The following is a 27,642-nucleotide window of genomic DNA, read 5'->3' as shown; positions in this document are numbered from 1 at the left end:
ACAAAGTATTCTCTACAAATTAGTGATACCAATGTTGTTTGTACCTAATGAGATTTAAAAAATAATAATTCTGGCTACTGTTAAATACAGATTTTTTCCCCCAATTTCTTTTATGTAGTGTGATGCTTGCAACCAGTTCTTCATTTTATCTTGCCACAGATAACAGCGCCTTGCAATTAGCATGTTGGAAAGCTTAACGCTGGATGATGCAAGAGAACCAGTCAAAAACTAAAGCTGCTTATTGGACCTTAAATAGCACGTTATACAAACAGAGTAGATTCCTGTTTGCTGCTAGGCATGATTCATGGTCCACATTCATGCCAGTGCGGAGATTATGTTGCTGCGCTTTGCAGTCTGATATTTAAACTATGAGAATTCATAAAATCCTCTTCATTCTAAGGCCAGCTGAGTGGAAAAAGTACTCGGGCTTCATTTGAAAGGGGGTATATCATCACAGCAAGCTCCTGCAAATACCTTGTGATGACATGCAAAGGATTATGAATCATACTAACTAAGCGAAGTCAAGGAGTTAAAAGGAGTTAAAAGCCGTACAAGGTACTGACCTCTTGTCCACCATCCCATTTGCTGCCATGCAAACCAATTTTTCTGGCAGTGAGTCCTGGCACCAGATCATTCTCTGGAGGACCACTGACTGGAATTTGTTTTCCTAAGTGGTATTCAAGGTTCCCAGGCTGCTCTCTTTTCAAGTCTCTCTCTGGTTTGGTGGGTATAACTTGAGTGTGTAGTCTGACTAGCTGAGCAGACATTTGTTGGCTTTGGGGTTTCTGGAAAACATGTCAAAGCGCTCAGTTGAAACTGGGGGTATGGCTGAAAAGGTTACTCCTGAACAAAGTGTCTTTTCGTATAGATCTTGGAACAAATGGCGTTTATAGCATAATTATAGGGGCATATATTCACTGGAGCATTTTGTGCTCCTGGTTTTATATTTTTAGTACAGAAGCAGAAGCACAAAAATTGTCAGAAGAAAGCAAGTCCTATATTAGGCAGGATTTTGCTCTCCCCTGTACTTCTTGGACTCAGGTTGAATGCTAAAGGAGAGCAGAGCTCTGATGTGGATACAGCAACAGTCAAACTTAAACTGAGCCCTGTGAAGGAACAGCGGCTCTGTCCCAATTGTAAAGTCCACCTTCATTGAAAAGTGTGACATCCTCAGGCTGGAGTGAGAACCAATTATTCACTAAACCATCTGAGGAGGATTAATAGTAGATAGAACAGCCTTGCACATAGTTATTTAGGGGGCAGCCTCTCACAGGCAGCATTAAACTATACTTTAAAATGCAGTATGGTTTAATGAACACAAGTGCTTTGTGCCTTCCTTGCTCTTGACTGTGCCGTGCAGGGAGGGAAGAAGACTGGAGGGGGTGTCATGTGGAGGTGTGTGTGCCAGAGGGCCCTGGGTGCACAAATTTCTGAGGGCATGAACCAGGCGCCCTCACCTGGGTGCTCCTCCATCCGCCAAGGGTCTCGTCGGCCAGTCAGGTTCCCCAATGCATGGGTGGGCAGGCAGTTCAGTGCGGCCATGCTTTCCTCTGGTTGGGGTAGAGTTGCTCCGGCAGCATCAGTGGCAAGGGCTGGGCAGAGGTCCCCCCATCCGGTGCACATGCCCCTCGCCTGGTTCACACAAGCCGCTGGACCGGAGCAAGCCACAGTCTGACTTGGCATTCAGTTTGCATTAAATGTGAACCCAGGTCTTTGCAGGTTCGTGATTTGTTTCCTCCAAATAAACCAATGAGAAATTGTGGCTTCTTGTGGTTTGTTTGGAGAGAAACAAACCATGAGTCCGGTTTCAGACAGAACAGGCAAGACAGACGCTGACTTGCTCCCGGTGTGTTTCCTCTGCCATGCAGCACAGTCAGGAGTAAGGATGAAGCAAATGCTTATTAAACCATAATTTATTTCAAACTATTGTTCAGCCTTATGTGTGAACCAGCTCACTGCCTGCTTTGCTTTACTGTGGAGGTGGTGAGGCTGTAGCTCCTCCCAACCTCAGCAGTGTATGAAGTCTAGAAGAGGGTGTGCGTTGAGCTTGCAGCAGCTGTGGCAGGATATTCATATACTGTCTCCCTGGTGGGAGAGGAATATGTGGAGTTCACCAGTCAAGGGCTCACCATAGTTATTCACCTCTTTGCCCTGGCTTTTTGACACTTATTTTTCGGACCCACCTTATTTTTGTGATTGTAAGTTGTTTAAAACCGTTTCTAAAATTGTGTTTTAATGTTGTAACCCATCCATCCTGGGACCTTAGGGTGAAGGACAGGCAACAAATAAACAACAACAATGCAGGAGAATAGCAAATTGCCCAATATTTATTCTTAATCCAGCTGTGCATTGCAATTTGAGACCTGTAAATAAATGGGTTGCGGAAACTGTAAAATCTACAAGCCAGCAATAAAAGGTTGGATAGGCATCTGCTAGGAATCTTTTAAGTAGGGCAGTGTCTGTTCCAGTTCTCTCATTCCTTTTTTGTGGACCATTCTAGCATCTTCAGAATGATGTTAAATGCCAAAAGTGTGACAAAGAAAGCTGGAGATGACAGTGCAGGAAATAACACTCACAGACTCACTAACCACTTTATAGGCAAAGCATTAGACCTGGTGCCTGGTCATTGCTACATGATGTGATTATCTATCCCACAGAGAACTTGGCTGATTTATTTCTTGTTCATACAGGCTCTAGTCCTGGAGCAGGTGGGGGAGGGGGAGAGAAGAGAGCTCATTGCAAGGATATTAATAGCCCTTAGATCAGTTGGTTTTCTTTTAAGCACATCTGGGTTATTCCGTACATTAAGGCTTCCCCTTTCTGAGTCACTACACTCAGTCAAACGATTGCACTTTCTCTTTGCAAAGTTACTCATTCTCCAGGCTTCTTGTATCAATCAGACTATGTATCCATAGTTTTCACCAAATAAGGTTTTAGAAGATTATAAATTAAGCGGGGGGGGGGGGGGGAGAAGACCATAGATAAGGTCACTTTAAATGATACAGGTTCATGAACATAATATGCAAATTGTTTCTAGCAGGAGAACAAATCTTTATTCGGAATAGTTTTATTGACATGATAGTATGCATTTATTAACAATATTTCTATCCCACCTTTCTGCCCAAGGGTTGGCCTCCTGAGCAATTTACATTAAATATAAGATTTTTGTTTAAATAAGAAGGCAGAAGTGACTGTGCTCCATCTGCCGCTCTTTAAAAGTTCTGTAGTAGCTAGATGGGGAAATAGTGTTTGTCCCCATTGGAAGTGAACTACCCAGCAACCAAGGCCAGGTAGCACTAGATATTTTTGACCCCGGGACTGGGTCACCTCCTTTTGGGGCAGCTGCATAGACTGAGGCTACTAGCTCTTCCTGGCAGTAAGGGTGCTTCAAGCAACTGGTGGACTATAATGTTAACTGTTTGCTCCCAATGTCTGTACCTCAGATTTGTGACTTTCTGTTTACTGAAATTGAATTTGGTTCCTTTTCTGCCTCCTTCTGCAAAGCTGAACAAACCCAAACCCTGTGTTGCAAAATGTGACAATCTACAAAAATGCAAACGCAACACGCTGGCTAATAACTTTTGGTAAATATATAATCGGTATGATATCATTCAAAATATACGAATATATACATACTAGTGAAGATCATACTGGTGGATCAGTGCTCACTGAATAATTATGTATATTTCATTGATAATTATTCGCTGATGAAGACTTTATTCCGAAACAGTTGAACTATTCCGGATGCACTGTCCTTTTGAGACTTTGGAGAGACGTCTTCCTTTGAGAATTTTGTGAGACGTCTTCCTCTGAGAGACAGTTTGGCGTTCCTTGCTATTCATTGGTTGGTTGAATCTTTGTTTGACTCTGATACATATAATAACTTGCAGTTACTTGTATATTTTGTGAGATGTGTTGTATGATATATATATTGTTTTGAAGTGCCTTATTCGTACATTTTGAATGACATCATACCAATTATATATTTACTAACCTCAGTGCCTAGGACTTGCCGATCGTATGGTCAGCGGTTCGAATCCCCGTGGCGGGGTGAGCTCCCGTCTTTCGGTCCCAGCTCCTGCCCACCTAGCAGTTCGAAAGCACCCCTAAGTGCAAGTAGATAAATAGGTACCACTTTATAGCAGGAAGGTAAACGGCGTTTCCGTGTGCTGCGCTGGTGCCGGCTCGCCAGAGCAGCTTCGTCACGCTGGCCACGTGACCCGGAAGTGTCTCTGGACAGCGCTGGCCCCCGGCCTCTTAAGTGAGATGGGCGCACAACCCTAGAGTCGGACACGACTGGCCCGTACGGGCAGGGGTACCTTTACCTTTTATTAGCCAGCATGTTGCATTTGCATCCTTCTGCAAAGCTAGCAGATATTTTCAATAAAAGAGGCAGCTTTGAATGGTTCTTGATATAACTTGCTTTGTCCTAATATCCAAAATTATCATGCCTGCCTTGGGTTTTTGGAGTGATGCATGCATGTTGCTCTTTACCCATGTAACTTGAGCACCTTTACTAAATCACAGTCTAGTTCAGGCTTTTGTAGTTAGTCACTTACCTGATCTACTTTGTTGAATAAAAAATGGACTCCTATGGAAAGAAATAAGAAAGATAGCATAGCAGTGAGGGGAAAGAGTAGTTGAGACAAGGGAAAGGATGGTAAAGAATCATGCTCGAGTTGGAACTACAGTAATTAGACGTTACAGAGGAAATCACTGGTTCCCAACACTGGATTTGCCCCTGCAGTTAATGTGAGAGTTGGATATGGCATTTGCAGAACAGAAAATTGGTGAATGGAAGGGAGTATTTAACTCTTCCCCCACTCACAATACTTAAAAGTTTGGTCGCCCCCCCCCCCCAGCCAAGCTCCAAAATTGTAAGTTAATTCAGCTAGCAAAATGGCACCTGAGGTGGGGTGGGTGGGGTTTGCAAGCATTGGCATAGGAGGCATAAAGCATTTGCTCCTCCCACCTGCCAATCATCTCCACATTTTAAATGGTCTCATCCAATTTGGGAGGTGGTTGAAACCATGCATTTGCCCAAATGACGTCTGGTTCCAGCCTCAGCAAATAGAAAAGAAGTGTGCATGATTGTCCCTGGAACTTCAGTTGCCCACTGGATTCAGCTGGCCTCCTCAAGATGTAGTATACGCAAACGGTGCTTAATCCTGAATTTAACTCTCAACAGTATTTGAATGATGCCGGCATTGATCTACTGCTTTCTCTCTGACATTATAAAGGAGGCAGTACTCCACAGAGCCACTGGTGTTCTGTTTACTTCAATTACAGATAGGTAGCCGTGTTGGTCTGCCATAGTCAAAACAAAAAAAATTCCTTCCAGTAGCACCTTAAAGACCAACTAAGTCAGTTGGTCTTTAAGGTGCTACTGGAAGGAATTTTTTTTGTTTTGTTTACTTCAATGTTGTTTCAGTTCATGGGCATTCAGCAATAGTGCTGCTAGCGCTTTCACATGGTAGCAAATCACTAGGGGACTTGGTCAGAGAGACCATCACTGCTTATTTGAGGTGGAACATCTGCTGAGTTGCACTTGCAACAGAATAGCTTGTGGTTAGCTCTGGTTGTCAGAAAAGGTTGTTAAGTTTCTATTCACAAAAATGGTGGAAGGATGCATGGCACTGTCGATTACTGTATAGGAAATAAAATATCATCTAAGAGTGAGCCTGAGCTATGTCTCCAGCTCCCAGTTCCTTGTTTGCCTGACTCTAAATCTTTGGGTGATCTATGCTATAGGAATTCCTAATTTTGTATAGGATATTTTATTTCTAGGCTGTATCTGACTTCTCTTGTTGATTTGTAGGGCATTTGTTGTCTGTATAATATCAGGTACTTACTGAAAAACAAAGGTTTCCACCAATGAAAGGGAAACTCTTGACCAAAAACAACTCCCTTTTATTCCAAGGACACCTAGTGTGCGGATTTTATAACTGCAGGCATATTGTTAAACACATTCCACAGGCAAACTCAACCATGATTGCCAGTTCTTGTAATTTTAGTAGCTCTCAACCCTTACAAACCTTTTTGAAGAAGTTTTATATCCTTCATGGTTGTGAAGGACAACAGTATTCCATACATGCTTAAAAGCAAAATTTCAGGCTAAAAGACTGGGTTTAGAAATCATGAACAATCATGGTTTGTGCGTTCAGCCTAAACATTTTGATTTTGTTTGAACATTGAGATTTGAAAACAATTGGCATAAACTCCTGAACTATGTTTATTTAAGTTCTGTTTGTGTAGAATAGTTCACCCCTCTGCAGTTGAGGGCGCCCTTTAAAACATACATAGCTTTAGCAGCCCTAGAGCTGGGGTGAGAAATGTTTCTGCCCCCCCCCCATGCCAGTGGTGGGGAGGGCTGCAGCCAAAAGTGAATGGGGCAACCCCACTCCATTTCTTTCTTACTCACTCACTTGCACACCACCCACCCACCCATTCACATACACATAAGCCTGCAATTTGTGTTGAAGGTGGAAATGCCACTCACTGCTCTCCAAAGTAAATTGCAGGTGCAGGCCCCCTAATCCACACTGAGATCCTGGCATAGGGATCCTGCTCAAAGATTAGAATTGCATACAAGTTACTGGTAGACATAGTGAAATGGGCACATTTGTAGGATGTGAAGAATTAAGCCTAGAAGCCAAATGGGACACCATATAGGTTCTCAAAAGCACAAGTCTTGAAGTTCCTGCTGACATTTCAGAAAATACAACAATGTGCATTCAGGTTTTATTATGTATTTTGAAGTCTGATGTTAAGATCCAAGGGTTAGGATATTGCCTTAGAATGGAGAGTTGGTCAGAGGAAGATAGACAAAACGTAAAGAAAAATGAAATTTGATTTGACTGATCTTCTGAATGAAGCAAAGCATGCATAAATAAATATATCATATCATATACCTCTGCCCCTTCCCTTGTCATAAGCACACATGCAGTAGACACATTATTACATATCCTCTCACAGACCAAGCCATGCAGGCACACACACTCAAACATTCACTCCCAGAGGGAGTGCTGAATTCACAGCACTGAGATCCCTATGCCTGTTTAAGAGATGATGTGGGATGACTGACAGGTGGGTAAGGGCCACTGACATGGGCCTGGCTTGCTAGATTGAGGGAACCGGTGGGCCAGAGGTTCCCCATTTACATAAATGAAAAGATTAAGGAAATGTGAGAAGCTGCAAATGGCTTAATGCAGACAGAACGTTTGTTAATGACTTCCACAGCTGTGTGCGTAATTATGCAGCACATTTTTGTAGCGATTTCTTGGTCTGTTGTAAAGTTGCTTTCATTACAGAGGCCCTGCATACAGATTTTCAATGGGGACATTTTTCTGTGGCATGCTGAATATTACAAAGTGGAATCTGAGCGTACTAAGAATTTCCCTGACAAAGCAGTAGCATTCAGATCAGACAAAGTTGGAGCCACTGTTGTTTACACTTGTGAGAACAATGCTTTGGTATTTAAAGGCTCCCAGGCATTAATTCCCATAGCATTGCCCCCTTCCCCAGGGTGAGGGACTGGTACAATTTACTGCTAACTCTGCCTGAGCCCCCATCATCTCAACAAATACAGTTTATTCTGTCTAAATGTTGAGCTTAAAGGAGTCCATGGTGGAGAATAATAAGTTTGCATTGCTTTTTTGAATTAGATTTAATAGTTGAGCTTGCAAGTTATTAATACTTTAAAACATTTTGGAGTACAAAATGTGTTGCTATCCTTTATTTCTTCTTACAAAAGAAAAACCCCTATAAGGTAGAACAATGTGCTTTTTCTGTCATGCTCGCAGATTGTAGCGGTGGGGGGGGTTGCGTCTAAAATATAGCCATGTGGTAGAAACTCCCTATGTGGCAAGCACTTTGTTTAAATTACTTTGTATGTAACTTGCCATCATGTTCTAAACCACATGGGAAGCCACTTCATACAAATTGCTTATCGTGTGAAATTCTGTCTGTTGTACTTCATGTGGCTACAAATATGCAATTTGCAGGTTGGGATTGGACATATTAACAAATATTTTACCAGGAATCTGATGCGGCTAAACTATGTTTTGCACAAGGCTGGCAAATCCATGTTTTAAACATGGTAGGTTGTCTGTGTAATCATTGTTAGATGTAGGTTTGACTCAGGCTCTACAATCAATTGGTTATTACGCTGTGGCCATGAGCCCGTAAGACCGCCTAAGCAGCCATTTGCCTCGCTGGACAAGATTATATTGTGTCTTGGCTCCAACCAACATTGCCTTTTTCTTTTGCTATTTCAGCTCAGATTGGGTGGAGATCATCGAGCCCCGTTCTCGAGAGAGAATGTATGTCAACTTGACAACCGGCGAGTGTGGCTGGGAGCCACCGTCCAACCTCAGAGTTCGTCAGTCAGATGAGAACCAGTGGTGGGAGCTCTTTGACCAAAACAACAACCGTTTCTACTACTACAATGCCATCACACAGCAGACAGTGTGGCATAGGCCACAGGGTTGTGACATTGTGCCACTGGCTCAGCTCCAAGCCATGAAACGCAATTCCAAGTCTGACTTCAGGACATCCCAGCACAGGGGCAGCACAAGTAGTGATGGGCGAAGCACTCCTGTTCAGATGGCTCTCTTGCAGGAGATGGAGAAGGGTAAAGAGGACAACAGCCTGGAGAAGAGACCAGAGACTGGAAGGTAACAGTATTCTCTTTTGTATAACTAATTAAAGGGGCTCATCCACATTCCAGCTTCTAGAAAAAGTCATAGGACAGAGATAGCCCTAAGGTGATCTGGTTGCTGACTATGGAAAAAAGGCAAGTTGAAGTTATCTGTCCTACTCAGGAAGTGCCCCTTGAGAAAGATTTTTGAGAAAAAGTAACTGGACTCAAGGGTATATAAAACAATCTCAGTAAATCTCATTGTAAGAACTTTTGAATGCTGTGTGAATCAGGGTGTTTGAGCTGGACTAAGGAGACCTCAGTCCAGTATATCTGAAGGAGCGTCTCCACCCCATTTGTTCTACCCGGACACTGAGGTCCAGTGCCAAGAGCCTTCTGGTAGTTCCCTCACTACGAGAAGCCAAGTTACAGGGAACCAGGCAAAGGGCCTTCTCGGTAGTGGCGCCCGCCCTGTGGAACGCCCTCCCACCAGAGGTCAAAGAGAACAACAACTACCAGCCTTTCTGAAGGCAGCCCTGTTTAGGGAAGCTTTTAATGTTTGAGGCATTACTGTATTTTAATATTGTGATGGAAGCTGCCCAGAGTGGCTGGGGAAACCCAGCCAGATGGGTGGAGTATAAATATATTATTATTATTATTATTATTATTATTATTATTATTATTATTATTATTATAAAAAATCACCCAGTCAGGGTGATATTGGGACATGAAATGGTCTCCTTGGGGAAGTGGTAAAATACGAATGTAATAAGCAATAGTCAGTAAACCATTACTTGAAGGAAATTTTGCTGAACGTAGCTTGCATGGGAAAGACAGAGTTGGAGAGCAACTGCAAAGGTTGAAGTTCAGTTGCTTAACTAGGCTTTTGTTTTTGAATTTGAGAGAAAGGACTTGAAATACCGTAATCTCTTATGCATTAACATTAATGAGCGTTCCCCCCCCCCCCCCGTTCTGTTCTTCATGAGATTAGCATGGTTGTGTGAAGAACGGGTAAAGGCTGTAGGTTGGCATGAGATATGTAACACATTCCTTTGCATGGTAAAGGAATTTTACTCAGGTTTGCTCCGAGGTAAACCCCATTGTGTTTGACAGGGCTTGGTTACAGTTACGTGTGTAGGATTGCAGCTTTAAACTGAGAGTGGGTGATCTATGCTTTTACAAGTTAATATATCTGTGAAGGATTGTGATTCAGAGCAGAGAATAAACTTAATAATATCATTTTGTAAAAATAATTATGTCTAGAAAAACTTGGGGCAGTTGCAGAAATCGTCATGAAATGTTTTCAAAATATTTCTAGTCTGTTGTGTGTTGTTATTGATTGTTGTTTGTGTTTCATTTGTCCTCTCTTCTCTATTTTGTAAGATTTCTGTGAACACAAAAGCAACTTGGAAGTTATTTTTGATTTTGCTGATATTGAAAGCTTTTTAGTCATCTTACTTTCTGGATAAGGATTAGATGAACTCATTTGGCTTACAGTCAGTTCAGACATAATAAACTGGCACTAGTATTTTGGTAGTATCATGTCCTGGAATGCAATCCAAGCCTCTTTCCAACTGCCTATGACAATTGCATTCATTGCCTTCAAAGTCCACTAAATCATTTGATGGAGAACAGAGCACTAGGCACATGTGCAGAACGGCCAGAAATGTGAAAATATGCCATGTGCTATTTTACTCAAACAGGGCCGTCTTAAGCATATGGGGCCCCGTGGTGCAAAGATCCCTCCACGCCCCCCCCCCATTTCCCAGAGTTGCTGACCTTTTATAGGGAGGACAGCGCTGCCGGCAACGCGCCCAGCTTTGCGGGGCTGGAGGAGGCGGGCAGCACCTGGAGCTCCTCCGGCGGGGAAGAGGCAGAGGCTGGACGCAGTGGCTCCCAGCTCAGCTGGCTGATATGTGCTGTGCTGGCCATGGCAGGTGGAGGCTCTGGGCGCGGCACTGCTTTGGCGCGGCATGGCGGAGGCAGGTGAGGGCAGCGAGCTGATGTCGGGAGGCACCACATCCAGCCTCCGCCTCTTCCTTGGCACCCTTCAGAACTTGGTGCCCTGCGCCACTAGCCTCTGTGGATAAGACGCCCCAGTCCAGGTTTTACCCAGACAGATCTTATTTCCTGAGTGCTAATTATGAGGCCAAAAAATTGAATAATTAACTTCCCTTTATTCTTCCTGTGAACACTGGTACCTGAAGCCCTTGTGAGGTGTTTAGAATGGACTCAGCAAGTAATTTTTTTAGCTACTGCCCCTATGGAAAGTCCCCCAAAAATGTAGAGTCCAGTATTTTGTTTCCAGGTGAATCCAGCTCAATGATTCATAAGCAGGGCATAAAGGCAGCAGACATCCCTGTTGTCTTGTCCCCACACCCTAAGTATATGGTTTCTAATCTGAACCTATTCTGTCCTCCATTCTGGTGGATTGACAAAGCTGTAACTCTCTGAAAAGTGAGATCACATTCCGTAAGCAGAGTTTCCAGATTTTGGCCAGGACTTGGAATGGCAAAATCCTTTCTTCAGGCTGCAGCTGTCAGCCCATTCTTTCTTTTGCTGGCTAAGCCTTGCTGGAGTGTTGTGCTGGAGGCACTGAGAGCCGTGCTTGAAGTTGTAGTGCTTAAACTTGTCAACAACTTGCTGAAGAAACTCAAAAGTGGCATTTCATTTGTTTAGGTAGCTCACAGTTTTCTGTCCCCCAATAAGTCAGCCCAAAAATCATGGAATTCATTTCTTGCGCAGACTTGGCCAGCTGCCTGTGTGCGTTTTGGTAGCAAGTTACACTGCATTGTAAGAAAACAAGTTTGTTGCTTCTAACCAAGGGTGTTTCCCTAGCACTATCTACTCCAGTTTTAAGCAATATTTAAACCTTCCCCCGTTGTCACAATTTTTAACTCTACTATAGGGCATATATAGACAAAAAATCTTTATTACAAGTATCATTGCACAACCAGCATGCACTTTAATGTTTATAATGTAGAGCTCAGGTTAATTATATATAAAGAGTATTTTATTGATGATTAGTTTTTCTGTTACCAGTAAGATAATATTCACAGTATGTGAATCCTATTTGTTCTGAAGTTTTACATGTAAAGAAAGCTACAGACCTTGCATCCTTAATCTAAAGGCCTTGCTAAAGGTCAATCAGGATTTATTCCTTTCTCTGTGCCTCCTGAAATGAAATTTGTTGTTTTATGCAGGCAAGAGAGGGGATCACGTAAGGCAACAATGAAGGAATTTGTCCCGAGTACAGACCAACACAAGGGGACAATAGGTTCTGTTCAACATAGCACTGAGCAAAATGTTCTGTCAGTGCAAGGATTTCTCCTTGTGCAATGGAATGTACTGCCCCCATGTGCTCCCTAAAATATGTTCTGGGACTTCACCCAATGCATGGGAGCAGATCTGGGGACAGCACAGAGCTCACATGGGGGAAAGGAAAGCAGGGGAATCCCATTGCATTAGCACTAATCTTTGTGCTGGTGTGACTATTATTTGAATGCCACCCAGTGATTTTAATCAAAGTTATATAGTTCTATCAAGGACAGTTAGCCCTGCTAGCTAACCAGAACCTCCATGTTCAGAGACAATATGCAACTGAATACCAATTGCCAGGTGTTTCTCCTGGCCTTGGCTATGACAAAATCACGAGTGATGTAATAATAGTTCAGAAATCTGATAAATTCACTGCCGGTGACCAAGAGGGACAAAGCTGTGAAAGGCTTTTCATGACGGATCAGAAGACATTCTTTACCCATTTTATAAAAGAGAAGGAACATTTTACCGTTAGTACCCAAAAGCAGTTGTGACATTTGGGAAACGTTCTGTCATGCTTAGCTCTGACATGGCGTCAAACAGAATCGTCAGAGGACAACCTAGCCACCTTGCAGGTCAAGGACTTAGAGGATCAGACAAGGTCCCCTGGAACCAGTCCCGAGAATCCTCTTGAGTTGCCTTTCAGTTGCTGGAAACAATGGAGATTTCTGGCTCTTTGGTCCCAAACCCATTCTCCCCTCCTTGCCGAGCTGCACCTTGCCTGGGATCCCTGTGGCAATGACCTTGGACTATTGCCTAACCTTGCTTTTAGATCATGTTTCGAACCTAAAGTGAGTTTTCCTGGCTTAACCCTGGTTTGTTTGGACTGCACCACACCTTCAACCCCACTCACCTTTGTGAATGTTTTGCTAAGAGGATTATACCATTCTCTCACATTGGATTCTATAATAAGAGGGTCCAGCCAAATAGACTTTCTTCACTGCTGGTACTTCAGCAAATCAACATGTCCCCAAAAAAGGGATTTGAGCATTATGCATGTGTTTGGTATATTGGGGGGGGGGGGGAGAGAGAGGCAAATCTCCCAAATGAAACTGCTTCAGGATATCAATCCACAACACATGATACTTCTGCTATGTGTGTTAGACTTTGAAGATTAGACTACTATAGCCCATTTCCACACATAACACTTTAAAATGCTTACTGAGTCTTCAATTTTTAAAAAATGCCTTATTTATTCTTCCCTGGGTCCAAGATGGCATACGTGGATTTCCCTAAGAGTGACAGGCCCAAGGTCTCAAATGGAAAATTGAGGAATTACAAGATATAATGGCCTTATTAGCCTAATAGTCCAGCCCTGCCTGCTCTTTGAACATGGAACTGTGCAAAATGAAGTGTAGATTGTGCTTGAAAAAAAGTTGATTCCATCCACACCTATGGGGAGCTCAGTGGGAACTGGGCTTTTTCAAAGCACACTCACCCGAAAACACTGTTTTCGGAAAGAAATTGACACCTTTAAAACCATGTTTTCAGCCTTGGGATCACATCTACTGAGCACATAGGCATTTGTATGATTTTTTCCAAGGGACAGTGGCAAAGTAAATACTCTCCCTACCTTAAAAAAGATGATCATATAGTTATGTAATCACTTAAAATGCTACTATGGAAGATAATTGGGAAGAAACGCCATATTTAGAATGGTGGAAGTATTCACAGATATGATTAAGTTAAGACTAGTCCGTCTGCTAAAGTCGCACAAAGCCCACTGGGACTAAGCAGAAATGGACATGGCTCCTTTTGAAAATACAAAAACCAGTCTGTGTCTGTCCCTGACATTCATTATGCTCAAATCTAAATACAACATTAACCTCAGCCTGATAAATATCTCTATGAAAATCAAAAGCTTTGCAAGCTTAGAAACCTCCCCCTTCCCAAATATAATCCAACAAGTGTCTTTTCTGTATCTTGCGCCTTAAAACAAAACAAAAAACTTTGTCTTCTTCCGGTTTTTGTTTACTTTTGGCCATGCAAAAAACCAACAATGAAATAGAAATGGGCTGTGTAGGTTTATCTTCTTCCTAATCTCTAGATGTGAAGGCTTACAGTGTACCCCGCTTCCCCCTCCCAGAGCTGGGGGAGTCCTTACCCAAATTTGGTGCCAGTATGTATACGGGAATACAATGGGGGTGAAAACTGTACACTGACTTTAAAATAAACAGTTCCAATAAAGATGCACATGATAGACACACACACAAAAAGAAGGCTTTGCAAGCTGCATTTTGAAACCTTGGCTGGTCCTCATAAAAAGGGTATTACATTCACTGACTGGCAACCCAGTTGAAGTCAGACATATGATTGTATTTGAAAAAAGGGTTTGTTTGCTAAAACTAAGTCTACAAGGTTAATCATTTCCATGGTGATATTTCTCCCATGTTCTGAGCGGGTGTTTCGGAGCAATAAGGTGAGCTTTTGCTACTGATTGCTCTTCTTCCAACTGTTAATTTGTGTATCTTTTGTGTATGAAGCTGAGAGTTTTTCAGGTAGTGAGAGCACTTCTCTTATTCCCCCTTTGTCTTTGGATCCCAAACCTAACAGCTAAACTCCATTTCTCACCTTCTTTCCCAATAGATTTCTGTCTCTTTAAAAATCTTCTTCCCTGCTCCATGGCAGATTTGGATTAGTTAGCAGGGCCCCTCTTAAATCTCCCAGCTATTGCATGAGCCAGAGAATACTAGGGTCTGCTGCTTGAAGAAAAATAAAACAAATCTGATGACACAGAATTTCAGTGAGGCAGAACTGAGACAGAAGTGCAGACAAAATATTATAAAGCCATAAGTTCACATAATCCCATATGAACAGCTGCCTATGACTTTTTTAATCGTCTGATATAGACAAAGACAACTGCACAAAAAGGATATAACACCTGTTGAAAACTGTGCAGAATGCAAGCCCTTTTGCATTTTTGACACACGTATAGAGTTGGCACCTATGAGGCTATTTTTCTAAACGAAAGCTGGCAAAGCCTAAAAGAATTATGCAAGCTGGCAGCCTTTCCCCCTGGTGGTATTGAGACGCATCTGTTCTAACCTATCAGTCTCTTACATGAAGAGTTCTCAGGTTTCAACAACGTGGCAGGTGGAAGAGCTTGCCTTGAGACCAGCTTTCATAGAGGAGGAAGAAAGTGGTGCTTAAAATAGAGAGGTGAAATAGCAGGCTTTGCACAAGCTGCATTCATTTCTTAGGGCGTAATCTTGACTTTTGCACACTTGTGCGGTGTTTTTTTAATTTTTTTAAGGCCAGTCTTTTGCACCAACAGTGCTGTAGCTTTGCCATTACAAAGTAGTATGTTAATTCACAGGGTTGCACTTGGGAAATGCCCTTGTCCGAAGATGTCGGGGTGGGGTGGGGGGAATCCTGACATTGCCTGCCTTCTGAAGTACTTCTACTGCTCCTTAGAGTCTTTTGCTCTACCAACTGAGCTACCAAGGCGGATAGCTGAAGTTCTCGAGGCAGCTTAGAATATATTTAAAACACAATAAAAAGGGCAATGGAACAGTGTTTTCTAGAGCTGAGCAAAGGTGTATAGAAATCTCCCTCCCTCCCCCACCAGTTTTCTGTTGTTGCAACGTGGCACTCTGCAGCTGCAACTCCTGGCCTAGAACTGACTGTTGAAGCAACCAGGTATTAATTAGTCCCTCACAGGCCAAGGCCTCCTCATTGGGCGGTGGCTGCTGCTACTGCTATATTGCTATCTTTCCTCACAGCCTTAGGCTTTGATGGTAGATGAAGGAGGAACTGTGGGAGCAGAAATGTTAGGAGGCTCCCAGTCCTCAAATGTTCCAGCTGTGTACAGTGGTACCTCGGGTTAAGAACTTAATTTGTTCTGGAGGTCTGTTCTTAACCTGAAGCTGTTCTTAACCTGAAGCACCACTTTAGCTCATGGGGCCTCCTGCTGCTGTCGCTGCGCCACTGCTGCACGATTTCTGTTCTCATCCTGAAGCAAAGTTCTTAACCCGAGGTACTATTTCTGGGTTAGCGGAGTCTGTAACCTGTAACTGAAGTGTCTGTAACCTGAAGCATCTGTAACCTGAGGTACCACTGTAAAATATACACTCTAAAGTTGTTTTTAAAAAATCATAATCAACAGTATGGCTGTGTCAGATGTAATGGGTTGAAGCCAATGAAATATTGCACTTGAAAAATGACTTCCGATTAAACTTTCCCTACTTCTCCTTTCCCTGTGTGCCCCTCAGATCTGCTCTGGAGGGTTAGAAGGACCCCAAGAGCAGATTTAGGGAAGCGGAGGAGAGGAAGGGAAAGTTTGATTGCATGTGCAGAAGTTTTGTGAGTGCAATGCCTTCACTTGATACAGCCCAGTTTGTTTTATACTTATTTGCTGTAGTAGTTTATATTGCGCTTCACCATCAGTATCCAAAATGACTGGACTTAATCCACATTCAAGGTTTTTTCCTGAGGACTAGTTTGTGTATTAAGTGAACAGCGCCTGTTTGTGCAATGAGAGTATTCAGGTGACAGTTTGTGGAGATGTTGTGACAGAATCTCTCTCACCCAGCAATGGTTCACCCACCTTTTAGGTTTTACTATTTCTCTGTGCAAATCTTGAGCATGGTGAGATTCTGCTGAAAATTCAAGATGGCATCCAGCATGGCTGTTCTAAATGCTAATAAAATTCAGTCATAAATCTTTGTTGAGGGAAGTGGGGAGAGATGTGTCAAGTCTAGTTAGATTATAAGTGTGATTATACTAGATCTTTCTCAACTTTGTGTTCTTCAAATGTATTTTGAGCCATTGGTAAATATGCTTTTGAGTTACAACTTTGGGTTTTTTTGTGGAAACAGTGACTCTTGCCTCTCCATAAGCTTTTCCTGAGCAAACTTGGTGTAGTCGTATTTTCCATGCCAGTTTATACTAAGGATATTTTGCTCACTTGTATCCTATCATATGCAGGATGCAGCCCTGTGTGTTTCCCTTTGTTTCTTTGTTGTTAATTTAAAAATATTTCCTTTTCTGAAGACAAGCTAAAAATAATTTTGGGGAGTCATCAAATTAACTGTTCTCTGTTGTGATTGCTACTAATTCTTCTGAAGAGCAGAACTGGGGATTAAATTCCTTGGGTTTCCTGACCATTTGTTCTAACTACCCAACTCTCTCTGCCACTGCCACTTCGATTCATTTGCCATCAGACCATCACAAAGCAAGAGGGTTTAACAAAGAGAAGTACATAGCAATATGGAAGTAACACAAGTCAAGGTAAACAAAACTGAGAGAGTTCCAAATAAAATATATATATTGTACAACATAAACAAATGTAAGATTCTAAAATTCACAGGCAAATCAGTGTTTACCATGAAAAAGTGTCCCCTATTTTAAAACATGTTCAAATAAATCAAAGTTACACAAATCTGAATAAAATAAAAACAGTAACAAACTTAAAATTCTGAATACCTCTGGCAAGACGCAGTATTCTCCTTTTAAAAATTTCTCCTATCATCACTTTCTAGGGTTAAAAAACATGCAGTCTTTACAGTAATGTGTCTGTCTTGGCTACAGAGCGGAAAGTTTATAGCCTCATGGAAGGACCTCTCTACATACCTCCCAAAAATTTGTTCCAAGAATTGTTCCCTCAGTACTTTATACAAAAAGCAATATATAATAAAATGTACCAGGTATTCAACCAAATTTAAACTCTGCTGCTTCATCAAAAGACCACTTGGTTAACTAACTGATGCAATTAATTCATTAAATTACTCAGTCTTCATGCAGATAGATTTGACCCACTTTGAGTCTGGCATAAGTTCCAGTAAACTTTGTATGAGCGACCCCTGCTTGGTTGGGCAAAAAAACTGATTTAGGGGTGGGTTAGTGTTACATATTTACAAGTACAATCTGCAATAAGATGTTGCAGTGTGAAGTGTTGCCCAACTACTCTATTCCCTCCCCCCACAACAGCCAGCCAGCATTCCATCACCACTGAGCATGCTACGCCCTTGTTGGACTGTTTTGGAATATTTTGTGGGTGGGTGGTGCCATGGAACGGCACTCGGATAATTGAGTTCACTCCTAGTATATATGATATAGTTTGGTTAATCTGTGGTGAGTCTTATTGCAGGTAGCTTAACTCAAGACTAGAACCATGAGGCCTAAGCAACCACACAAAAGCTATAATTAACTGGAAACAGAAATGAAAACATTCTGTAGGTTAACCAGACTGCATTTCATGCTGCGGACCGATGAATTCGGAATAAAGCTTTCACATAGGCAAAACATTTCCTGGTCGTGCTGGTTCTTGTATTGGCAACTGTTTGGTAATAGGAAATAGAAGGAAACTGTTCATTAGCTTCAGTTGATGCCGTCTGATATTTGCAAACAAGTGTTCTGCCTGTAACCTGCTCTGCTCACCTGCCCAGATTATGTCCCCACCCCAGCTGTCATACAACAGTGCTGTACAGTGGTACCTCCAGTTATGAACTTAATTAATTCCGGAGGTCCGTTCTTAAGCCCAAACCGTTCATAACCCAAGGTGCGCTTTCGCTAATGGCGCCTCCCATCTACTCGCATCCCCAGGGAAAGTTCACAACTGGGTGCTCATAACCCGAAGTGTTCCCAAAGAGGACAGTACGTAACACGAGGTTCCATTGTACAGTGGTACCTTGGGTTACATACGCTTCAGGTTACAGACTCTGCTAACCCAGAAATACTACCTCAGGTTAAGAACTTTGCTTGAGGATGAGAACAGAAATCATGCTCCGGTGGCGCAGCGGCAGCGGGAGGCCCCATTAGCTAAAGTGGTGCTTCATGTTAAGAACAGTTTCAGGTTAAGAACGGACCTCTGGAACGAATTAAGTACTTAACCCAAGGTACCACTGTATTTCCCTGAAATGCTAGTCTTGTCACTCTGGACTCTGTATTCTTAACAAGATAGAGAGACTGCTGTTTTGTTTCCTCCACTTGGAAAATAACAGCAGAAGTATCTATCCAGATGCCAGTCTTTGTCCTCCTCTTACTCTTTCTGTCTCATAAGAACATAAGAGTGCCGTTGGATCAAAACAAAGGCAACATCTAGTCCAGCATCCTGTTTTCACAATGTCTAACCAGATGCCTTCAAGCAGAAACCTGCATACAACACCACTGGTGTCACTTTTGATTACTATAAGCTAGTATTCATGTTGCCCCCAACTGTGGAGGTAAAACATATCAGTAGCCATTATCCTTCATGGTAGCCTTATTCACCATGAATTTTTCTAATCCTCTTTTAAGCCATCCAAGTTGACAGCCATCCCTACAATTTAGGAATTTGGGGGTTTTAATGCAATTCTCTGGATTTGGTGAGAAGATGGGCAAGTGCTAATTGCCTGGGCAAATAAATTGGTGGTGAGTTGCATGACTGTTACAACACATGATTTTCTGGAGTTCATACTAGTAGTGTGGAACTGCATATGGACCTGGATCGAATCCCAAGACTCATTTGAAAGAGAACTCATTTATTTACTATGCTGGGAGGAGCAGCATAAAAAAACCTTCTCATAAGCAAGAATAATCCTACAATATGAGAAAGCAGCCAGATCCTCTGTAGCAATGAGCAAACTCTGTAGCAAACTCTGAATATATGCAAATTATGTGGGTGGAAATCAATGGAGTGCCGCTAAGCCAATCATTATGTCAGCACATGCATTTCTGTTTGCCCTTCTCCACCCCACCAAATGCACTGTTCTGTGGGTTTTCCCTATCCTCCAGAGTGGATTTGGGGAGGAAAGCCCAGTTATGCTAGTGGGAATCTTTATACTGGCTTCTGCTAGTGGAAAAGGGGTAGTTGAATCCAGCCTACTGACATTAGTAAGATGTGCATGTTTAAAATCAAATTCACTTATATAATATTTCTAAAGGACCTGAGGTTTACTAGGTGTTAAATAAAGTTTTTAGTTTTTTTAAGGAAAACCTGCCCTGCTCACAAGCTGTAGAATCTAATAGAGATGGGGAAGGAAAAGGAAAAATAAGCAAACTCTTATTCTTAAAGGTTTGCTCATTAGAGCCCATCGTTTATTGTAGTTCCTAGATGACATAAGAAGAAAAGAAATGACTGCTGTTACAGTGTAGAAGTAAAATGCATACAAGGGGAAACAAACAGGTGTTGAACTTCTAGATTCCTCAGAATTCATTAGAAGAGCAAGGGAGGACACTGCTTAAAAATTAAGCCCACAGGTTTTTTCTGAATGGGACAAAGTCTTCCTTTCCCTCAAGACTCAACAGAAATCAGCAGACAACAAAAATATGATCTTTACTCACAACTGAAAAGTAGCACTGTAGAGACCATATGCAGTATTTGGATGTTGAAAAATAAATGCCTGGTGTCCTATGGAGTTAAACAGGGGAGGGCTTGTCCAAGGGATAGGGGACAGACTCCCTGAGAGCAGCATTTTCCTGTTGCAGGTATGATTTATTATTTTTCCATTACTAACTTGAAAAGCTCCGATAGAAACAAAGGAAATGCCTGCACAATGGTTTGATATGGAAGTTGTTCCTAAGACAATAATTGTGGACAGAACAATACTAAGTGTGTTGTATCCTGGGGAGCAGGATTAACCTCCAGGCTGGCATAGATGATGGGGCTCTCAATCCTAGGGCTTCTCAGAGCAAATAAGAATCTTTGAAGCCATTTGGTTCAAGGCCACTCACCAAAACATCTCAGAAATGCACTGTTTGGGGGCCTACTCCTGACAGAAGCACCACCAGCAGTAGATCTCTGCCCACATATCATTCCATGGACATACCATCCTCCTCCATGGCTGATGCATGCATACCCAACCTAAGCTCCTCTTCACTGGAGGTCCAGTTGGATATTTAGATAAACCTTTTGACTGTATTTTACACTTGAAGGTAGTACTGCATTTTTGGCTTTATTTTCCTAAATGCTTTATTTTCCCCATACAGAGACACCCCTACCCGGTGGCAGCCTTTACCAGGGACTAAAGCAGCCATGCTGGTCAAAGTCAACAGCCTGAGACAAGTTAATTCCACCTCGAGCAATTCGCTTCAGATGCAGAACAGCGCGGAAACCAGCAGCCAGAAATCTCTGCATGCAAAACAAGTTATATATGCCCAACCTCAGGCTATAGCCCCAAATACAGCAATGCAGAAACCAGCAGCTTCAGCAGAAACAAAACAGTCAATGCAGATTAAGAAGACAGAGAATGGAGGGTTTTGTCTAGTGTTAACTAATGGGCTCAGTAGTCCTTCAGGAAGTCAGACGCAAACATCACAGCCTTCCTCTCCCAAGTATGCTTCTCCAGCACCAATATATGATGAGCCATCAATTGATTCCCCGATTTATGATGAGCCCCCTGTAGATATGGACACTGGGAGTGTAAATGTGAATGGGACAACTCCACAAATGTCGCCAAGCAACAGCTTAAATAAGAAACCCCAACCAGTTAAATTATTACAGCATCCAAGTATGCAGCAGCACCAAGCTGGAAAAAAGCATGTGAGAAACCCATCAGCAACAGAGTACAGCCCTGTTGGAAGAGAGTATATTAAACATATGGTCAATGTTGACCAATCATCCAGAAATCCTAACGCTACAGGTGTGATCGTTGATGGCGTTGCTAAACCACAGCTAGGGCAGCTTAGTTCCAGGGACAGCTTCAAACACTCTTGGAAAATCTTGGAGGCAAACGTTCTCAAAAATATGGAGGCCCACCACAGTCGGCAAAACAGTCTTCAGGTTCAAGAGTATCCTACAGTTATAAGTCAGCAAGACTCTGGCTATTCGACAGGACCTTCTCCAAGCCTGAGAAAGAGAAAAGGAAGGCGACAGGCTCCTGGCCAGGGAAGACCTGGCTCTGTGGGCAGCAACAGTGAACTCAGTGCTCTGAATGACAAGCTGATTGCAGAAATGCGTGCTGTGGTGAATCGATCAGCAGCCTGCAGAGGAAGTAAAGGTAGCTTAGATGCAGAAATGCTGGAAAATGCTAGCTTGCCAGAGGGTAACAAAATTAAGTTTCAGTCGGAGCGCTTGAAAAAATGTAATAGCAGGAGCTCAAGAGATGATGTGACTTCTAGTAACAGGTCATTATACAGACCTCGAATGGACAGTAGAGGGAGCCTCTCAAATGATCCAGCAGTACAGCAAGACACTGTGAGACAGAAGAGAACCTACGAAAAAATAGATTCTTTAGAAAAGAATGCGTCCAGTCAGATAAATATGTCTTCGTCTGAATCAGCACAGATCCCATCCCAGGTATTCTTTTATTAACAATCTTCTCTTATCAGGCAGCAAGGCATTTTGTGGAAGTGGAGTTGATGAAGCCTTTGGATGCAGTTGGCCAAGTGGCAGTGGGTTGGAGAGTTTTGGGGCACCTGTGGTGGGGTTACGTTTAAAAGGGTGTCACTAATTATCAAATCGTTTGGGCCCTCTTAAAATTGCTTTAGAAGAGATATAAATATAAATCTATATAAATCTGTCAGGATAGCCAACAGAAAGTCTACATTCCTAAAGGAGCCACGAGCCACTTCTCCTTGCTCCACTTCTGAAGCAGTTAGTGGGACCTGAAAGGCCCTCTTGACTCCATGCCTCATGCCACTCATTCAACAGTGGAACAGACTGCCTCAGAAGGAGGTAGACTTTGTTAGGGGAGTTTAAGCAAAGACTGGATGGTCACCTGCAGGAACGCATCAGCAGGGGGATGAACTGGATAACCTTTAGATCTTTCCCAGACTCTCTAATTCTATCGTGTGTGTGTGTGTGTGTGTGTGTGTGTGTGTCTGTACATTATACGATGTCTGTATTGTATTTGTCATATCCTCTAAAAACTTAACAATTAGGACAACATTGTCATCTTTAGAGAATTTTTGGAAAGTTTTATTTATATGTTTGGACAAACCTGGAATCATTCTTATATTACCTAGTTTGCTAAACCTAAAGGATTAGAACCTGTGACTAGTGAATCTGTAGATCCTGACCCCTCCAATCCCCCAGACAGGTTTTCTCCCATTCTGTAGCATGCCCTTCACTGCAGAGCAGTCAACTGACACTTAGCTTCTGGAAGACATTCAAAGCTTTTGCTAGCTACTTCCAAAGTCTGAACTGGAGCTTCCTCCCCTCCATTTTCCCTCTAGCTGTTGTCACCATGCAAACAAGCTGTGAAGACACCTCCCTGCTTTTCCACAAGCCCATTTCAGCTCTTTGTGGAGGCTACTTTGCAACTGTCGTGCTTTATAACACATAATATATTTAGTTGGTGCTTTTTAACAAGCTCTATGAATTAAAACAATTCAATGCAGGGTAGTTTAAAAAACAAAACAAAATAAAGCTATGGTATTTTGTCCTTCTACAGCAATTCTTTGAAATGTTAAATGCTCTGAGCTAAAAAGCAAATTAAAAAATCCAAAATTCAAATTTGAAAAGTAAAAAAAAAAAGTTCATTTTTAGAATGAGCTGACACTATTGAAAAATTCTACTTCTGGAGGACTCCTTACGGGTTTCCCCTACAGCCTAATGCACTGAGGCAACAACTAAGAGAATCCAGCATGACAAACCTGTCACTAGCACAAGGGACAGCTGTCCTCCTTGTGACAACACCAGGACCCATCCCTGAGGCTGTTGATCATCTGTGAGCACCCAGATCTCCCCAGCTGTTCTTTTGTGACAGAGAACAGAGATCATTGCACCTCATAAGGAACAAAATAAACAAAGTTACCAGTCAGTAATAGGGCTCCATGTTTTTCCCTGCCTTCTTACAGAGACAAATATGTAAGCAAGATGTTGTTCAATGAAAACTGGAGCTTCTGTAGTAACAGTAACAATAACTATTATTACTGCATTTATTTGTTGCTTACTACAAAAATGTGTCAAAGCAAAGTACAATTATATAAAAGCATGTGTACACAACATTTAGAATGCACCAGGAAAGATAAATGAATATGAATTGAGTAAAGGTGCTCATTCTGCAATAACATAAATAGGAAGATTCCTATTAACCCTATTAAAGGAGTACCATACCCTATGACTCCAATTAAGAGCCAAATGCCTGAGTAAACATCCTTGCCTAGCATCTAAACATTGATAAGGATGGCCTAAATTGCATATTTCTGAAGAGAGCATTCCATTATTGGGGAGCCACCATTGAAAAGGCCTGTTCTTATTTTGCCACTTCCCGCTGAGGGGACATACAAAGAAAGGCCTCATATTACAAAAACAGGAACCAAGTTAGAAGGGTGTGAAAGGGTGGGTTTGACTTGAAGTTTCAGACATTGACACAAGGAGATAGTGGAGAGGGAGGGGGAAAGGGAGACAGAGAGCTTCTCAAGTTGTCAGTAGACACTGGGACTTATAAAAAGACTGCCCCCTCTTTTGGAAGTGACTATAGTTAGCTGTTCTGCTCAAGGAAATATGAGTAGCTCAGCTTTTTTTTTTTTAACCATTTTCTTTCTGTTCTCCATTGCAGCCTGGAACAATAAGGTCTGATTCCCAGCAAGAAAATAATGACCAGCCTGGCACCAACATGGGGTACCAGTTTCCCTTCCACACCATACGAAAGCCTATCTCTCAAAGCAGCATGGCCGACTGGGCCTCGAAAAACCTAAATATGCACACTCAGGGCATCTTTCGCCGAAGGCTCTCCATTGCCAACATGCTCTCCTGGAACGGTGGCTCCATCAAAAAGCCAATGCTCATCACCAGCAACCACACCATTAAAAAGGAAGCTTGTGAAATATTTAAACTGGTGCAAATCTACATGGGTGACCGCCAGGCTCGGATGGACAGGGATCATGTGGCTTTGATCACTGTTGCCAAGTGCTGGAGCATTCAAGGTTTACGGGATGAGCTGTACATACAACTGATTAGACAAACAACAGACAATATGTGCTACCGAAGCCTGGCATGGGGCTGGGAACTCATGGCCATCAGTCTGGCCTTTTTCTCCCCATCACCCAAGTTCCAGTCTTATCTAGAAGGCTATATCTATCGTCATCTCAACCAGGTCAATGATGAAAATAGTAAGTGCCTTATCTAATAAGGGTGAAATACATTGCAGCACAATAGCAAATAAAATGAAGTAAAGATCCTGTTCAGCAGGAGTAGGCAACCGTTTCATTTCCAGATTTAGGGAAAAGGAAGTTTTATAATTATTATCTATAGGACACTATGTAATTTTTAATATATTTAATTCTTACTGTAATATATTAGGTACTGTAAGTGAAAAGTAATAACAAAGCTCAGTACATTCTGATAGTAAAGGAGCTCAAAAGAATGCAGCAGGATTAAAAGCAACAGCTATTTCTTTGCTAGAAAGTGAAATAGATCTGGTGTTACAACAAAAAGTTTACCTGGCTTTTTCCACAAAGCAGACTTCTTCTTTTAATACATTTTTTATTAGTTTTCCAATGAACCCCAATAATAGCCAAATTTTAACAATAACAATTACAAAGCAGTTTTCTCTCTCCACACCAGTCTTGGAAAACAACTAAGAAGAAAAACATTTCTGCTATTTTAAGGTGTTGATCTGCTCCCATTGAGTTTGTTTCTTTGAGTTTCTTTGAGTGAAAATATCTAGCTTCTTTTGGGGGGGCAGCAATTTGGAATGTTCCTTTAGAACTTGGTGATAAGCTATTATAAGAATTCTAAGGGAAGGCTGACATAATTAAGTAGATGGGAAAAAACAGTGACATAAATAATTGCATCAGATGTATCACATTATTTTTTAGATCACAGCTGGCAAGCTCAGAGTAAATGGCCAAATGTCTTTCATGTTGCTCTGTTTGTCAAGATATACATTTGGGGAATTGGGTTAACCCGGTACAAGAACTTTTGCTCTATATCATGTTAAATGCTTTAGAAAGTGAAGAGAAAGCATTCAGTGCAATGGTTTTATTCCAAGTACACTATTCTGAAGGTTGCTGAAAGAAAATAATTGGTTAGGAGACTTCATTGGTAAGAAATGAGACCCTTTTTTTTTGTCCCTGGCATCAAATATAACCCCTTCAGCAGCCATAATCCTGAAAAGTTTCCGTCCATGAATGGTAAACATTCCGGCTGATTTTTAATCAAATTAATAAACCGAAAAAGATTTTTTTAGAATCTGAACTTCCTTCTTCTTACATTCATTGTTAAACTGATTTTGATGTTTGTAATGAAAACTGATCTTGACATGTAATGAAAAGGAGATGGATAGAGCTGATTTTGTGATGTGTGAATTCAGTAAATACAGGCCCCTCTTCTGCCATGGCTGAGTAAAACTGGGCAGTGAGCATTTAATGTTTTTGCCATCACTCAATCAACGATGCTTTGGATTTTCAGTTACCCAGCGCATTAAGGAGCTTCTGGATATGAAAAACAAAAAGAACTCAAAATCCAGGAAAAAGAGGAAGCAAAATACAGAGGATGAAGGTAAAAATAACTGAATTATGAGGAGGGCTAATAATAGAGGAGACACAACAACACATGTCTGTGTTTGTGTGTCATTGACCTCAGATATAGTTGTACGGGCTTTATTGTAGAAAGATAAGACCTAGGAGTTGTACAAGCTTCAACATTTTGGGAATGGAGGAAATTGCAAAATGGCTACTGATAAAAAATTGTATGCAACACTTGATAGAGCAGTATTTAATGATTAACAGCACATCTTAACCACACTTTAAGTCCAATTGATTTCAGTAGAACGCGTTTCCAAATAAAGATGTGTTGCCATCTTACTTTCACAGAGCAAACTGGATCTCTCCATTCAGGTGGGATTAGTTAATAATTGCCTTTCAACTGCAGGGTTTAGGAGAAACCTTTATTTAGCTATATTTGTACCCTACATTTATGGTAGATGGGTGGGCTTCCTTCCCTTCTTTTCTAGTCTGAGAACTTTGATAGCAAAAGTCCTGAGATGGATTCATTGGATTCAGTGTAGACAGGCAGCACTGCATTCCCATCTTATCTAGCAGCTAAAGAGTTCCTTTTGAATTTAGAGAGGGCTGGATAAGCCTCCTGTCTGAAATTAGGACAATACTGAGGTAGATGGAGCAATGGCGCCCTCGCTATGAGTTAGCTTCCTGTGTTCTGTGTTCCTTTGGTATTCAGAGACATGTTGCCTCTGATCCTCAAGGTAGCACACAACCATCATGACTAGTCATTGGCAGCCTTATCGTCCATGAATTTGTTTAATCTTCTTTTAAGGTGGTGGCCATCACCACATCTTGTGATAGGGAACTCCATAGATTACCTATGCACTGTGTGAATAAGTACTTCTGTTTGTTTTGAATGTTCAGCTTCACTTAATGTTCTTGGCTACTAGTTATGAGAGAGGAAGAAATACCCTATTCTCTTTCCTCACACCATGCAGTTTTATATCTCTCTATGTGTCCCCCCTTCCCTTACGTGTCTTTTCTCTAAATTAAAAAGCCCTCAACTAAACTAAAACGTTTCACCTCATAGGAGTTACATTATCTGAAACTGTGCATTTGATTCTTTCTTATGTTGAACTACAGTACTTTTGTCATTTTATTGCTTCCAAATTACTCAAATTACTCAGTTTGGAGAGGTCCTTTTGGAGCTCTTCACAATTCATTTATGATTTCCCATTCCCAAATAATTCAGTGTTGACCTTCAGTGATTTGCTTTAATATTGCCCAGGGTACCTCATTTTGGCTAGTTTAGGATGACCCTGTTTCTGGAAGCACAGGGCAGTAAGAAGGCCTCTCACACATGGAGCTGCTTACCTGCT

General features: G+C 41.9%; 1 protein-coding gene across 10 annotated transcripts in view; it reads left to right on the top strand.

Annotated features, from left to right (window-relative positions):
• The window catches only part of LOC310848024 (rho GTPase-activating protein 39-like), an 83,121-nt gene that overhangs the window by 45,275 nt on the left and 10,204 nt on the right, over positions 1-27,642 (top strand). For 6 of the 10 annotated variants that reach the window (XM_083746469.1, XM_083746476.1, XM_083746477.1 and 3 more), the window contains 4 exons: positions 8,277-8,675; positions 20,864-22,172; positions 24,379-24,931; positions 26,232-26,321. In XM_083746469.1, coding sequence (XP_083602595.1) covers positions 8,277-8,675; positions 20,864-22,172; positions 24,379-24,931; positions 26,232-26,321 — 2,351 coding nt within the window. The remainder of the gene's footprint in view (positions 1-8,276; positions 8,676-20,863; positions 22,173-24,378; positions 24,932-26,231; positions 26,322-27,642) is intronic. The other 4 variants (XM_083746472.1, XM_083746470.1, XM_083746478.1 and 1 more) reach the window with 1 other exon arrangement.

The sequence above is a fragment of the Podarcis gaigeae genome (assembly GCF_964106915.1).
Source record: "Podarcis gaigeae genome assembly, chromosome: 6".
Lineage (NCBI taxonomy): Eukaryota > Metazoa > Chordata > Lepidosauria > Squamata > Lacertidae > Podarcis > Podarcis gaigeae.
Note: the sequence above shows the minus strand (reverse complement) of the source record. Positions and strands in the feature narration are given on the sequence as shown.